General features: G+C 37.4%; 1 protein-coding gene across 1 annotated transcript in view; it reads right to left on the bottom strand.

The window, feature by feature from the left end:
• Positions 1–275: 275 nt before the first annotated feature.
• The window catches only part of TSPAN8 (tetraspanin 8), a 52908-nt gene continuing 36017 nt past the window's right edge, over positions 276–17166 (bottom strand). The window contains exons 4-9 of the mRNA XM_090273621.1: positions 12348–12485; positions 10841–10915; positions 10633–10740; positions 6717–6851; positions 3853–3936; positions 276–553 (exon numbers count right to left, since the gene is read on the bottom strand). Of these exons, the coding sequence (XP_090129747.1) occupies positions 500–553; positions 3853–3936; positions 6717–6851; positions 10633–10740; positions 10841–10915; positions 12348–12485 (594 nt within the window). The 3' untranslated portion in view covers positions 276–499. The remainder of the gene's footprint in view (positions 554–3852; positions 3937–6716; positions 6852–10632; positions 10741–10840; positions 10916–12347; positions 12486–17166) is intronic.

Genomic DNA, 17166 nt, shown 5'->3' on the forward strand with positions numbered 1-17166 from the left:
CCCCATAATAGAAAGGACTGAGAAACACCATGCATAGACATTGACATAAACAGAAAGGAACTGGCCACTCTCTCAATCTGCCAACTTGCAGCTTAACTTCATCTTATCACTAATGGGTGACAGGCCACACAACACCAAGTGTTGCTTCTGAAAAGCCTGTGTGCACTGCCTTAACTGTCACTCAGAGCTGAAGATTGTTCCACTGGGTGGCTCCAGATGAATAATTTATGCACAGTACCTCCTGAACACAGTGATCAGACACAAAAAAGCACCGATGTAAAGAAAGTTACTTTATTTTAAAATGTACATTCATACATTTTCCTAGTATTACTAAAATCCTAAATATGTTTAATACATCTGAACGATACAGTCTAGCTACATGAGAAATTTTAACAGGTTGCTGCTCCTAACACATGCAGCACTCATATATTTAAAGTCACAAAGCCAAAGCAAAATTTTAAAGGAATTTGACTGATGATAGCTCAACACATCCACAGGTTCATTTGTTCCCAATCTGGCAGAACAGGACCATAGAAAATATCAGACCAAGTATCTAGAAAATAAAATAATAGGATTAACATGGAATTTAAGGGAAAATGCCAGAGACATTACAAACAGACAGAATGAACATTATATACAAAAAGATTCTGGCTATTGACAGACTTAATCTTATTTATCTAAGTCATCTATCTCTCTTCGTGGGATGTTAGAGACTCTAACGGGACAAAATGGCATTGAGGAAGCTCTCTGAGTATTTTGTGTCTTAATCAGGCTTTTCAGCTAGCCAGTCCACCACTAACCTGCCCTGTTTGGTTATTCAGGAGCAGCTGCCACAGAGCATCCACACTTCTGCACACATGCACCCTTCTGGGGGGGTACCTGCCCTGCAGCTCAAGGTACCTCAGGCCTCTGGGCACTCAATACACCTATTGTTTCCAGAAAAAAAAATGATGATCATCTGGTTTAGATCACCTGCATGAAAATCAAGGAGTCTAGAATTTCTCTTGCCATAGTTATGCACTGCCAAGAGGAATGAAAAAAAAGTAATTTTTTTCTTTAAAAATTTCTAAATCTATGGAGAATAAGCTTAATTCAGAAATTTCATTTGAAGTGAAAAAACACAGCTGAAAATCTAGGGCATTTCTTTTCCAGCTCATTAAGTGCCTCTACCAAGAATAAAGGAGCCTAAAATTTGCCCTTACTGTCTTTGCAGTTGGTGACTTGCATGCTGTGGCTTTGATGTAGAAAGACTGGTGTGTATTACAAATGAAAGGTTTCCTCCCCACCAGCCTGCTTTGAGGGGAGGCAGAAGGAAGGCGAGCTGCCATTTATGCTGAGTCATCCCAAGCGATCCTTCTGTATTAAGATGTCCTGCTTAATGATTCTTTTCTGAAAATGCATTTCAAATGAGAACTACTGCCCAATATTTGTCTTCTTTAAAAAAAAAGTAGACATCAATACTCTGCAAAAATAATGATTTTCAGAGTGTTCTCAAAGTCATTCTTTTAGAATGATTTCAAAGAGCCTTGAAATTTAGTTTTTTTGACTTGGTCCCAACACTCAAGTCTGGGAGACAAATACAAGGGAAGAATAGAGGAAGTGGGCAAGATACTGGGGTTAGGCAACGATCAATTTTCACTGTCCCATCCTTGAAATAGAAGCCCACCGTCTATCAGCAGACTAGACAGTTAATATCCCACTTTCTTGCAACTCACTGCCTCTGAAAAGAAAATGTATCATTGTTCATAAAAATAGCAAGTGATTAAAAAGAGAGTCATTGTATGGTAATGTATGCAAAGACACAGGATAAACTGGCTATAAGTAATGTGCATAAGTTCCCATATTCGGGAACAGTATAAAAAATGTAAAATTATCATCTTTCTCTCTATTAACTGTGCTATTCCTGGGATCCCATCAGGGTAATATTTACCCTACATAGTGGTGACTATGGTGTCAGTGGCTTTTTTTTTCTCTTAGATAAAATGAGAAGACAAAGTGTGGATCATTTATTGTGCTTGTAAGTTGCTATAGTCAAATAAGGAGAGTTATGATAGTCTGATTTTTTAACTTGGGATAATGAGAATTCCAAAACTGTCTATAAATAAATTTTTCTTACAAACTCAAGCATTTTGCATAGATTCACAGCATCCTGTCAAAGAAAAACCCCTCGGGTATGTGGTCTTAGCAGAGCCTTGGAAATAACTACTGGCCCACTCCATCAGAGCCCATTCCTGAACAGGCTAACGCCAAAGGTTTAAATGTCAGAGGGTAATTTTTTTATACAATTTTTTATAGAGATAGTTTGGCTGTATTTACTGCATGGAGATATTTGCTCCTGTTTTCTTCTTCAAAATATTTATTAGAGAAATATTTTTCTCTCTCTGGGTCTTTATGTTTTCTTGACTTTGAATTTGGGAAACAAGGCCTAAGTGTTAAGCCTTCAAAATGGGCCTAAGTGTCAGGCAACTAGGATTAATGACTATAAGACAAACTGATGTACATTTTTTGGATACATTTTTACAGCAACATGTAGTGTGTAATTTATGTTCATAAATGTATGAGTATATATGTGTGTGATTTTTCACTCACCTCTGTGGCCATCGGATCTTATTTCTAAATTAGCATTAACTCAGAATACAAAGCAGGAAAATAAAGGACATTTCGCAGAAGGCAGAATTGAGAGAAATAGACTTGATACACAGCACCATTCAACTTCGATCATATATCAGACATAAGGAAAGACAGTCATGTTTCCAGCAGAGAATGCTTCGTATTTATACCTATTCTTGGCTACCAGGAAGTAATATTCAACATCCCATTTACTGCTGGTTCTAATGGTTGGCTGGGTAATTCCACCAGTAACTTAAATGACCACTTAGAACAATAAATTGCTTCGATCCTGCTAAAATTCCTTTCTGGCAGTGATGTGGCACAAGTAAGAAGTAAAAAGCTACCAGAAATCCCAAGGGGAGCATTATCCAGCATTCCATGAGAGTGAAGCAGTGTCGCTCAGTCGAGCTAACTAGCCCTCAGAGACATTAACCAAAAAGACACCCCACACATCTTTAGGATTCTTGCCAATGCCCTGAACATGATGCGAGGAAGTTTGACTCACTTGATATCTAAATTCACCAAGACCTAGGGTGATTCCAAAAATGCTTCTCTGAAATAGTTTTATTTCATCTTCTTAGCAAAGATTTTAGGCTGTGTAAAAAGTATCATTCAGGTTCTTAAAAAAAAAAAAATGCCAAGAAATCTCATCAACATCAACAGATTGATGAGAGTAAATACATAAACCTCAAGAACAGCTTCTTTAAAAACTTCTCCAAGTGAGAAGATAGTCTTTACAGTGAGAAAATCAAAAGCAGCTGTTTCAAATTTTTAGAACTTGTTAGATTTCTCTAGAATAAAATAGCAGGAAAACAGCTCCCCACACTCTTGAGTTCAATTTGTATGTTCTGTTTCAAAATCTGGAGTATATATAAGAAAATCTAAAGGTTATGTTTCGGAAGGGTCTGGAGCTCTTCTAACTTTAATTCTTGTACTAATTTTCAAAGGGAAAAAGATATCCAGGAGTAAGAATAATGTGGGGATCAATTCAATGTTTATTTCACAGTAGAGAGATCATTCAGAAATAATAGGCTTAGGTCTGCTCAATTCATCCAATTGTAATCCCCTCCTCAGACCCAAGACTAATAGAGGGGAATGTTGGCCTTTGGGCACTTGGTACCCAGTGCTTTTAAACTGAGGCACCTGGTTTTCATGTGGCTCACCATAAATGTGTATTAGAAGAATTAATGGACAAGCAAGGGAATAAGTGTAAAGAGTCAATAATGAAATATTATACTGTACCTCAATAACTGCCAGTCCAAACGCTACTCCCATAATTATGATAATATGTTTTTTAAGTAAGTCTTTTATAAAAGAAATGCATGGCTGTTAAAAAAAACATAAAAAGTTATCTTTAATCAAATTTTGACAATATTATTTAAATTAAAATTTTTTTCCATAGGGTTAATTTTTTCACATTGTTACCAAGAAACATAGTCAACAAAAAGGAATTGGATTATTTTCTCCACTTCAAGCTCCTCTGCCCTCTGAAAGCTTGTAATTGTTGTGGTTTGTTCATACATTAGAAAGCACTTTAGGAGCAAAATCTTGCTTCAACTATGTCATTGTTGAATCTAGGGATCTTTAGTCATAATTAATAATCTCATCTTAACTTACAATTTTAGAGATGTTATCACCTTTACTGTGTATTTTTTTAGGCCTGTAATCTACAGCAGAGTTCCCTGGCTGGGGTTTTAGCTAATCATTGTGAAAATTTTCATTTTTACAACAAGGTTTTTCAAAAATCCCTTCCTAATACTTATCAGGTTTATTTTTACCTTAAAAATTAAAAAGTCACATTTCCATTATTAGGTCCTTAATTTAGATATAAAAGAGAATTTGGGAAGTTACCTCTTTACCACATTTTTAAAAATTTACTCAAACTAGCATGCAATTCCAAGCTTAAAACATTTCAGATCAACCTAAAAATTCCAAAAAGTGTAAATTACATGAATAATTTTAAAAATAAAAATAATACACAATGTAATACTTCTTTGATCTGTATGGATGGAAAATATATCATCCCCATGATAGTCTTATATGTGCAAAAGGCTAACAAAATATTGCTATTTGTTAAATAAAATATAAGTTCTCCATTAGGCTTAGTAAAGCAATCTTTTTTTTTCTTTTCTTCATTCCTGAATGGGTTTCTCCATTCTTGTTTGACCCAAAGCAGTAAACATTCAAAGAAATTATTACATTATTTATGGTTAACTATGAGACTGATGACCTACTGAGTCATACTTGTTATGCTTGAGGAGTTCTTCCCCCTCTTTGCCTTTAGATAACCAGGTTATCTTGGTTTCCAGACTTCTTGCAAAAAACACAAGGTAGATGAAAGTATTTTATAAATTTATGACCTTCCTTTTGGGAAACTGGTGCAACTATCAGCCTGTATTCAGCTGAATTATGTGTGAATTTGGAGGGAATGTCTATTATTTTTAAGATAATGGCAGAGATTTATTTCAAAATGCATCCTGAGGAAAAACATCTTTGCATTGAATCTTTCATAGGAGACAGCAATCTCAAATTGAGTTTACTAATTTCCTTATTACCCGAAGCGGAAACTATATTTGTTTACACCAGATTTATTTCCCTCTTCCTGTGGATATTGTGCCACTAACATTAGGTAGGGAGGAGGGGAACAAGGAGGAATATAAAAAACCTTTTTTTTTACTTGATATTTCTTGGACAATGAAAGACACGGTAGCTCTGTATTCTGATATATAACTCCTCCCTCACATGTTACGTTAAATACTAGTAATAGCAATTGCTCTTCAGAACAGTTTCCTTAATTTTAATAAGACTAGTAAAAGGGATGTTAGTCAGCAGGAGACATGTTTCTCCTGAGATACCTCCTATATCCTGATATATAATTAACCTCAGGCCATTACTAAGCCAGTGCTAGATTGAATATAATCATAAGGTATTACAGAAATTAATTTATTGAATTATAATAGCTGTTAAAGATCTCTCTCTCAAATAGACTATAATCTCCTAGAGGATACAGAAGCATGTCTGGTTCTTGTAAGTGTCTCTTGGACATATAGTAGGCACTGAAGTATAACAGCAAATAAATGAAACATTAATATCATTAGTGTTGTCATTTTTGTACACATTCCTTTCAGGCAAGGGGAACAAATTATATAAAACCCTATAGTAACAGACAAATATCATGTCTTCTAGGAAGCCATACCTTGAATCCTGAAAACTGAGTTAGATGGGGTCCCATAACACCTGTTCCTGCTCCTACCCAAGAAATACCAAGAGTTCGTTGGATTGAAGTTGCCTAGTCATCTTCCCCTGTCCCCTATTGGAGCATCAGCTGCATGAGTGTGAACACTGTGCCCTAATCAGGAATTGAGTGCCAGTGGCTGGTAGGAGGTCTGGCACATAGGAAGTGGGAAGTTCCTGGGACTTTTATGTCATGATTTCCATTACAAATATTTGATGAATTCAGTGATAATAAATATGACGTTCACATATTGACATCAACAAGGGACATAAGAAATATGACATCAACAACACATAAAAGATAAACCTAACTTTTTCAATTGACTTTAATGTCTGAGGCAACTATGAAATTGGAGCACTAATTAGACAAATTGGTAAGTAAATTTAATATCCAGAGCTGAAACCCCTAAAAGCCAAGTCCTTTCTTTATAATTATATAATTACTTGAGAAAAGAAATCTTTGATTAGAAAAACAAAAAAGCTTTACATTTACAATTAAAGTGAAAACATAGACTTCTAGAACTTCTGTTAAAATAGAAAAAAATAGAGAAAAATAATGATTAAAGTCACCAAAGAGAGGACAAAATAAACTCTTATCTGTACTTTGCCCCACCTTGCAGCATGTTACTTTGATCTATTAGAGTTGTATTTAAATAATGCCAGACTCATAGAAGAAATGAAATACTTTCATCTTTTTATATTAGCTTTTATCTTTAAAAAAAAAAAGATTTCTTTTTTATTTTGGAAATTTCTGGGACTTTTATATCATGATTCCCATTATAATTGCTGCAATTTAATTTTTTTTAAAGACTTTTATTGCAGAAAAAAAATGAACAGAACCACTTACTGTGCCAAACTTGATTTGTTCTTACCTGTCTGTAAACACTTTTTCCTTCATAAATTATACAAGAATCAAATGACTTCTCTGGACATTCACATGACTTGGAATATTTTTCAAAATTATTTCCCCAGTCAGCAGGTCCATTGACCAAACCACAGCATTTAAACTGTTTGATGAAAAATAGACATGAAAAGCAGGCACTAAAGAAAATAAAGACATTGTCAATATATTGATTCATATTCCCCTGAAACCATTATTAAAATGTTTCTTATACCAAAATATTATGTATTTTTACCTTCTTCTCTGAATGAGGAAGCAAAAATGATGGCATATTCCTTTTTGGTCTTAATATTAAAGAAGAAAAATAGGTTGCAGGAGCAAAAGTCTGAGGAACTTGGAGGGAAGATGAAAAACTCACCTTACAATTTTTAATGACAAAAGAGGAGCAGAACCAGATCCACTTACTTTCGATTTTAGGGAAGAATCTCCCAAAGAGTTCAGGAGCAAATTAAGAGCTCTTTAAAGAACTTTTTCTCAAAAGAGATAAGAAGTTTTAAAAATGAAATTTCCATCTCATGATCTTTGATCACTTTTGGAGGCCAAGAGGAAAAAGCTGAGAGGTCTGTCTCTCAAAAGCCAAAAAAGATGTTCAGTGGGCCTCCCACAAGATTAAATTCTACATGGACATCTGCACAAGAGAGAAAGGGGCACAAATGAGAGCTTAAACTCTTAGAATAATGTCAGAAAGTTTAAAGCCCAGAATAAACCAAAACATGGGGAAACACTGGGGACTCTGTAGTCATGTTTGGGGAAGAAAAACAAGCATGTGATAAGCCCAATGACTCAGAGTATATGGCACATGTTATTAGATGAAAGAGAGAAGTAATTATCTCTCATCTTGTCCTATTTGCTCCAAGTAGAATAGGAGAAAACTTTTCCTGCAGAAAGGTGGAGCAAAAGGGCTGAAGGAAATGGAACCAGCACTGGGTAATTTTCCAGGCTCAGATGCATCACAAGGCCAGAATATTGAAAGAGCATTCACTTCCTGGGTGACCACATTGCCCGCGTTACTTAAACCTCTCTGTGCTACAGTTTCTTCATCTGTAAAATACAGATAATAATAGTTGCTAATAATAGTATCAATTTGAAAATGTGCTGCAAAGATAAAAATGAGAAAACCCATGTGACGATATGAAATGCTTAATCCAGTGACTGGCTTGTAGAAAGCATTCAATATGTGTCAGCTGTTACTGTGTTCCTGTTTTGCAGTTGTAATTTCCATTATGCTCTCACTGCACATGATCTATTCAACATTGATATCAATGATTTAAATAAAGATATGGAAAGTATCTTTTCAAGTTCTTTCAAAGAACTGGAAGTGATGATTCATACAACGAAGAACAGAACCAAGTTCCAAAGGTAGTTCAGACAATGGACTTAAACTAGCAAGTTTAACTGAGGCAGATATAAAGTCTTGTGCTTTGGCTCAAAGACTCAATTGTACAAATACAGGGTGGCACAAAAGTAGGTTTACAGTTGTGAGTACTGGAAACAGCTTATTATTGTGTCATTATTTATTAACTATTGTATTATTTTCCATATGAAAAACTGTAAACCTACTTTGCCCCACCCTATATATGACTCAGCAGGCATTTGTACGACGAAGAGCTGGAGGTTTCGGTTGGTCCCAAGTTCAATTAATGTTAGCAAAGAGGGCTATCTTGAACTACCTTCCTTTCCTGTTCCCATAGTAGACATCATTAATTGTTTATTCTTTCTGATTAAGTAATCTTGAATAATATTAATTGATATATATACTCCAGACCAAAAAGAATATAAATTCCACTATCTGCACTCATAGATCCATCCACTAATATATCTCAGGATTCCTGAGGGAGGTATAGATAGAGACATGCTTACAGAAGACAAGGTAGGAGGTAGAAAGGCTAAACATGACATGACACCTGGTCACCAGATCAGAAGTGGGAGCAGTTTGGGAAGAAATTGGTCAGAACTTGTTTAAAGATTTATAACAGCTAGATGAATAAGGTACTGCACAGGGAATGAGACAACAATCTCTAGACAGTCATCACCAAGAATCTAAGGGGGCTCATTTCATTAGTATTTTAGCAGGGAATTTGTATGGGAACTCCCTGGAATCTAAAGAGAAAGCCACTTGGTATCTAGAACTTCTGTCCATGTGTGGTGAAGCCCCAGGTCACTAAGACAGAGTTTGAGGTAGTAGTCTTTTCAATGAAGCATGAATGGAAGGAAGGAAAGAAGAAGGAAAGGAGGAAGGAAGGAGAAAGCCCTGGTGGATAACAGAAAGAGAAAAAAACTCAGAATGCACATTTAAAAGGGAAGTATGGTCCTATGAACACAAGCAATTTCAGATATAGCATCAGTATATAAGAAAGAAAGCAATTCAGAACTGTACTCCAACAAACAGAACATTTAGAATCCCACTACCGGCACTGAGACTTTGGACCAGGAACAATGTGCAGGAAGTGTGACTCAGGACCTAACCCAGAGACCCAGTGTTTACCTGTAGTACATTCAGTTCCCAGTCAGCTACCAGGGCGAATCAAAGATGCTCAGTCCCACCCAGTGGAGAAACTGAGTTGCCTAAATTCTTCTTGCTTTACGACTGGGTAAATCTGGGTTTCAGAGTGGGAATGACCCAGAGAAGAGAGGATCAAGGGATGCAGCTATGGGGAAGCTAGGTAAAGCACAACACAAAGTTAAACAGGGACCCATACATATCAAATTTTGGCTCTTAGACATGAGGCTGTAGGCAGAATTTTTATAAGCTGGAGTCTATCCAAATGGGAACTGGGTAATGCTCTGGGAAAAAAAAAAAAAAAGTTCCCTAATAGTTCAAGAAAGGATTTTTCAAAGAAGTTGCAGTGTATAGAACCATCAGTAGACTTTCTTTTTCTTCTGAAACTCCAGAAGGAAGAGCTAGTACTAAATGATGCAAATTCTAGGGAGGTTTGTTTTGTCTCAAATTAAGAAAGAACACATTAATTACCGGACTTGGATATACATGGGAAGGTGTGGTTGGAGGGAGTTCCACAAAGTAATATTTCAGTCAAGCCTCAAAGTACATGTATTATTTGAAAAGAACAAGAAAGGTAGTAAGTACATCCCAAAGATGGAGAATAATGCAAAGGAGGAAAGGTGGAATTGTTTAAAGCACCATGATAGACAAACCTGGCTGGACTAGAGTGTTTGCGTTTTGGAGCCATGTTTGAGAAAGTTAAAATATTAGGTAGGAGTCAGACAGTAGAATACCTTCAATGCCTGCCCAAGTTTTGACTTTACCCTAAAGATAGCAAAGCAGTGTAAATAAACTAAGTAACTAATGGGGGGTTGGTGTGCTTATTAAAAAAAGAGTCAGCTGGTCAGATGAGGGTTCAAATTCCAACCCCATCACCTGTTAGCTGTCTGACCTCTCTAAGTCCTAATCTCCTCATCTGTCAAATGGGGATTATAAAGATAATTATATTAACCACCTCATAGAGTTGTTTGAGACTTAAATGATTCTTAAATGTAAAGACTGGTATCTAGTAAGTAGTCCTATAATATTATTTTTAAGAGAGAGGGAGCAGTCATGGACAGAGAGTGAGAGAGAGAAAACTGACTCTCCAAATGCCCTAAGCACACTATAAATATTAAACAATGATTGATTTGGCCCAACTGAAGCTTAATCTGTCATAAATATATCTTCATAATCTCTGTCCTTCTAAACTGCTTTAGAACTTTGTAAGATGCTGGGAAAAAAAGAAATATTCTTGGATTTTTCTTATTGCATTGTGACAGAATAATCAGTCAAAATCTGCAAAATGGAGATATTTTTCAATCTTTAAGGAATCCACCTGTTAAAAATTAAGTAAACACAGAAGAACTATGTCTAACCCCCCAAATGACCTATGAATTATAATTACCTCTTCTTGAAATTCATCCAGGGCTTTCTGGAATGCTTCTGCGCTTTCACCTGTTGCAGTCAGAAGCTCTACATTTTTATGGAGAGTTGCATTCAGAATTTGCTCCGACTGAAAATTAAAAAGTATTTGTTAAGTTATTCATGCCAGAAGGTAATATATCTATTTTTCAGGCTTTTCCAAAATTATCAAATATCATCGGTGTACACACCTCAGATTTGTAAGTGGCTCCTAGAATACCCGCTGCCACCTGAAGGAGCAGGATCAAAAGCAAGCCTATGAAAAACTGAAAAAGAACAGAAAAGTGAATACATATTATCCCCAGTGCATTCAGGAACACATTCGAATATTTCAGCATGGTGTTTCCTTCTGCAGTCTGGAGCATATTACAATTTGAAGTAGCAGCCACACTTTTTATTTATTCTACCCTTTGTTTCAAGAAGCAAATTAGGGGACCATTACTACTCAGAAATATTTGCTCCAAAGACTGACCATAGAAAGTGGTTAAAAGAAAATTCATTCATAGAATTGTAGGCATTAGTATTGATGTCAAATGGGAAAAGTTTAAAAACTTAAGATGAAATTATTTCAATGTGTTGTTCTCCTCTTTCTTCATCAAACACAAACTTCAAAACAAACTGCAGAACTGACTGCAAAACACGGTTTCTACCACTACCAGAATCACCAGGCTGTTGTTATCTATATATGTTCTTGAAACCGGCTTCAGAGCTATGAAACCATAATTTTGGAGAATGCAGCCCACAAATTGTTTTTTAAAACGAAGTCTTTGAGTAATTAAATCCTCAGTTGCAAATGAGGCCTTAGTAATCTAAAAGTAGCCACTATGGATGCTACTGGAGTTCTGTTAAAACTCTGTCCTTAGCTTCCCTCATAATAAACAGGCACTTAAAAAATATTTTTTCTGGGACTGACACAATACTATTTTATGAGAGAAACAAGTCTAGGTGAACTCTGATAAACTCTTATGTCTAATGTATTTTTTATATCCATTCATTATTTTCTATATATTTTAAAAGTGAAGTCTGTGGGTTATCCCAACCCAATCCATCTTCCTTGAAGCTTTCTAAGTGACAGACATGATTATCTCACTCCCTTAAATTTTCTTAGCATAAAATATGATTTTGCCACGGTGCATATTCAGATCCATCTCCCAACATTTACCAAAAAGAGCCTCTGCCGCTCTAGTCAAACCCAAGGTGCCACAGTACCTCAAACAGGCCAGCCACACCCAAGGCCTTGTAGTTCCTCCGGAAAGCCAGGTTTGCCTCCCCGCCCCACCCCCACTCCCCCCTCCCCCCCAGGAAAGCTCATCACAACCTCACTGGCACAAATACCTTATTCACTTCTGTTTCTGGCTTAAAGTTCCCTCTTATATCCTTGCCATTTTCTTCATGGGCCACTCCCACTTTAGCTAATTATTTATTTGTCCATCTTCCCTAACGGGTTCCAATGGTCTTACTGTCTCTGCATCATTTAGCATAGTATCTGACATGTAGCAAGCACTCCATAATAATGAATAAATGCAGGCTAAAATCTGTCTTCTCTCAGGGTGTCCTCTCATCTAAGCGAAACATGTTAGCTTCCAAAATCAACCCCTCTAAACAGAAGTTAGAATTGCATCAATCTTGGCAAACCCTTTGGGCAGACAGTGGGGCAGACAGTGGGGATGGGCATTGGGGTTTGCCTGGAAAACTCACCAGCAGAAGCATGCAGCGGCTTTCCTTTATGGCACCGCAGCATCCCAGGAAGCCCAGAATCATGATGGTAGCTCCCACCGCAATCAAGATATTCACACCAACATAAGGACTAATGTTAGAGTCCCCATTGCGGAGAAGCTGAAAACAGAAAAGAAAAATCAGAAAAGCCCTTTCCTTGATTTTTTTTTATTCAACAGAAATCCACCGGATACCTACTCTGTGTCAGGACCTGTTTTAGGACCTTGAGATACTTTAGTGATCTAAACCAGCAAAAATGTCTGCCCTCAAGGAGCTTACATTCTGTTAAGGTATTACTTGTCTGAATAATGTTTCCAACTTCATATTTTTCTAAGGTGACATATATTGGATGGAAGCAATGCAATAGGATTTTAAAACACCAATTATTTTAAATTTAGAAGATGTACTCTCACCCACGATGCGCTCTTTGGTTTACATATTTTGTGTTTTATGCATAAGAGTAGTACTGTAATGCCTGTTTTTTTATGGTAATTAAATTAATTATAAAGCCCAAGTTCCTCAAACTAGTGATGGACCCAACAATATGAATGAACCTCAAAAACCTTATGTTGAGCTAAATAAGCCATATTCAAAAGTGATTACTCTGTGATTCCATTTATATAATGATCAAGAATAGGTAATCTAAGCTACAGTGATAGAAATCAGAGCAGGGCTTGACTTTTAGCTGGGTAGGAGGGAAAGGAGGACCTGACTGCAAAGGGATGAGGGAACTTCAGTGGGTTAATAAAATGCTTCATATATTGACTACAATGGTAATTTTATAGGCCTCTACATGTGCCAAAACAAACAAAAAAATTGAACTAAGAAAAAACAGTCTAGTGCCTGATATTCCACATCAATTTTATTTCCATGGAGTCTTCCAGGAACTCTCCATTTTGCCTGACTGTTAAGTAACAAGATATTGAGGGAGAAAATCTTAGGGCCCTATGTGGTGGGTGGGCTATCCACACTGCGTAATTCAGTTCTTCCTCCCGCTACACATACTCTTCATCTTCACCTTCACAACACCTAGCCTCAGTCTACCACTTGTCCTCTAGATATATCCAGAAGTACATCATAATTAAAAACTGAAACTTTGAGCCTGTTATACTTGAGCACCACACATAGCCCATCTTTCTTGTATAACCTCTATCTACTGTTCTATTTCCAGGTAAAGCATTAGTTCTTAGACTAACTCAGAGACTCTGCCTCCTAGAATCTTGTACATATCATGTAGGCCAGCTCCCTTAACAGGAAATAAGAACAAAAACAAAAACAAAAACAACACCACTATGAATGATTTTTGCATTATAAATGACATCTTAAACCAGTTCATAGCTAGAAGGAACCTTTATTGGACAATCAGTAGGAAAGAATGTGCTGAAGTTGTCAAAGCATTAGAATAAAGATCTATATTCCAGCAGGTCCTAATATATAACTAAGTTTTTAACACTGGAATAGTCTAACTAACCCTGCTGGGCCACAGTTTCCCATTTATAAAGAGAATTAGGTCAGCTTCTGTGATTCCTAAGGCCTCCATTGTCTCTAAGAGGCTGTGCTTACAGATAATGTTTCAATTTACATATCTAGAAACCTTTCCATTTATATATGTCCTAAAGATTTTTTGTTCATTTTTCATGTTTTGTGTTTGATTGTTGTTTGTTTGCTTGTTACAGTTGGAGCTAAGAAATCAGTGTTGTTAATGAACAGGCATGGCATCTGAGTCAAAATAGAAAATGACAAAAAAAAAAAAAAGGAAAATAGCACTAGGAAATTCACTCTACCCACTCCCCATCAAATACTGCTCACTAGGATGCTGTGGCCAGTGCAGGCATACCGTAAGGCATCTGAAAAGGTTGAAGCCTCACTCACTGAGCTATCAGAACTTTGTGTCCTGGCCAGTGTGGCTCAGCTGGTTGGGCGTCATCCTGCAAACCAGAAGGCTGCTGACTCGAAACCCTGTCAGGGCACATGTCTCTGGGTTGCGGATTCAGTCCCCAGTTGGGGGTGTGTGCAAGAGGCAACCATATCGATGTGTCTCTCCCTCTCTTTCTCCTTCCTTTCCCCTTTCCCTAGAATCAATAAAAGAAGGGGGAAAAAAGAACTTTGCTTAGACAGCCCAGAGAAACAATAGGGCAAGTACCTACAAGAGAGACCTGGGTGACGTGGCCAGCACTTAGTCAGCAGGCTAATGAAGCACTTCTATCTGATCTGAGCAGACGGCCCACAGCCAAAGACTGGTCAGAAAGCAGTGTGTTGGGTCTCTGAGGCGCTCTGTTCTAAGTCCAGCCCAACAAGTGGCTTTTCTTATTCAGAAAAGAAGTGGAAATCTGAGATCTAGTATTTGTTACAGGAGAGGGGCAACAGAATGCTAAAAGCTGTCTTGGATGAACAGTGTCTGAGTGTGTCTTGGGACAAGGGGAGGATTTGTAAAGAGGAATGGCTGAACCTAAAAGAAGGCGGCTCAGGGTCCCCTGGATTCTAAGGGATCTCCTGGTACAAGAATGGCTACCCAGATGCTTTGCCTCACGATGCTGAGTTTATCCTGAAGGAGAACAAAGCATCCCTAGGAGACACTTTAGTACAAGGAAATAAGCTAAAAGACCTCCCTGACGTCGCTTTGTTCTGTCTTTATGCTCATGTTTCCCCTTCCAAAATGGCTACCACTGTTTTCCACTAGTAAAATTCAGCTTTTTGCACAGTCTGGATTCTGTCACTGGCTTCAGATAAATATAAATCAAGCCAGTTTCACATAAGTCAAGCTGGTTAAGGTTGTCCTGGTAGACACTGACAATAGTTAGGGACTGACAGAGTACACGAGGTAAAATGTGGCTAAAGATGCTGTCTAGCTCCATTAATTTATTCTCATCCCCAGATGCGGAGTAACACCCTCTCCAGGACAACAGTTCTCCTTTAATACCTTCAACATGGATATTTCTTAATAGACTAAACACCAAACTTGTTTACCAGAAGTACTGAAGGAAAAGAAAATGTTCCCGTATTAACTAGAAAAAATAACATAACATAACATAAAATAAAATAATAAAATAAAGGCTGTACACATATTTTTAAAAAGCCAAAACACCCTCAAAATAGGTGGCTGTTAATCTCTGTGTTTAATTTGACTCCCAAAGTTAGGCATCAGTTTCTAGACAACAGAGATTCAAATACCATTAATGGGCTCAAATCCCAAAGCCCAAAGCCATTAGGAAGTCACATTAGCTTAAAACAATAAATAAAATCCCCATGGACTAAGATGTTGCCAACTAGTTGCCACACCTGTCCCTCAACACGGTGAGACACAGAATGAGGAAGCAGCTAATTTCCATTGTGATTCTCTGGGTTCTGAATGGAAGAAAGCATTATTTTAAAAGAAAAGAAATAAAAGTAAAAGAGCGAGGGAGGGAAGGAGAAAGGGAGGGAGGGAGGGAAAAACCACCTATTCAGGACAGGTGTTCATTTTCTTTTAATCTTTCTTTCAGCTAGGCTATGTCAAAAGGCATTTAGCTGCACCACAGTATAATAAGTTTTAATAGATAATGTGTTACCTGTACAGCACAGGGAATATAATTAATAATATTGTAATAAGTATGTATGCAGTACTAGACTTATTGGGGGACCACTTCATAAGTTACATAAATGTCAACCCACTATGCCATACACCTGAAACTAATATAATATTAAATGTCAACTGCAATTGAAAATTTTTTAAATAAAAATTAATTTTAAAAAATTGCATTACCTTAATTGCAGGCAATAATAACTTAGTTATGATCAAATAAGAATCAGTATTCCTTTCAGAAAAACTTTTTGGGAAAATACTTCAGGAAGGCCCTAGCAGTAGATAATGTGATCCCGGGTAGTGGCAGGAGCCTAGACAACAAAGAGCAAGAGAACTGCCCCGCATGCAGTAAGAAAAATAATTTGAAGTGGAGTGTCCCTGAAAAAGAGGCAGAGAGAACGGAAGCAGGAGAACCAGGAAATGGTGCCAGGGATGATGCTGGGTAAAACTAACAGAACAACCCTCCCACACCTTCACCCTTGTCCCCACCCCCGCACACTCCTTCCACATTTGCAACACTGTGGTGTGAAATGGGAACAACACATGTGGAATCCAAAGACTGGAGCCAGAAGCAACGGTATGAGATAAACGTCCTCCGGACCTGTGGAAATCGTGGTAAGAGCTTTGCCACAGGACACAGAAGGTGTGTGGTGTTGGGAAGTGGGTCATGCTAATCCTATAATCCTATTTAGAGAGCAAGAAGCTGGACATCCCCAGCCAACTGCTGAGTTACACCAGTGTCACTGGCCTCTTACTGTTGTTATAAGGGGTTACTCTGTTGCCAGTTGCCACTGATTACTACCAACTACCTACGTACGTTGTTGCCTTTAAAACACAGATTCTAAATCTTCTCCAAGAGAACTTTTCACCTTCTTTCCTTTTGGACCACTGCTCCACCTTGGGGTCAGCCAAATTATTGTCAATACCTTATACTACAAAAATTGTTCTTGGTGGGGGGAAAGGTGACCTGTGGCCTCCAGCAGCACTCCAGGCTGGTCTTAAGCAAATAACAAAAGAGGCAAGTTTTCAGTTTGGCCCCTTCCCACCTCCACTTTTGTTGCGATCTTCCTGTGTTTGGAATAACACCTTCTCCATTCTTCAGAAGGATTGATGCATGCCCAACACAGTGCCAGGCATATAGTGAATACTCTTGATTAATTAAATTGAATTAAATTATAAAATTACATACCAATGCAAATAATCTTAGGAAGCAGTTAAGGAAAATGCTATAGAAATGTT

This window comes from Furipterus horrens, unplaced genomic scaffold, assembly GCF_987537825.1.
Source record: "Furipterus horrens unplaced genomic scaffold, mFurHor1.1.pri manual_scaffold_4, whole genome shotgun sequence".
NCBI lineage: Eukaryota > Metazoa > Chordata > Mammalia > Chiroptera > Furipteridae > Furipterus > Furipterus horrens.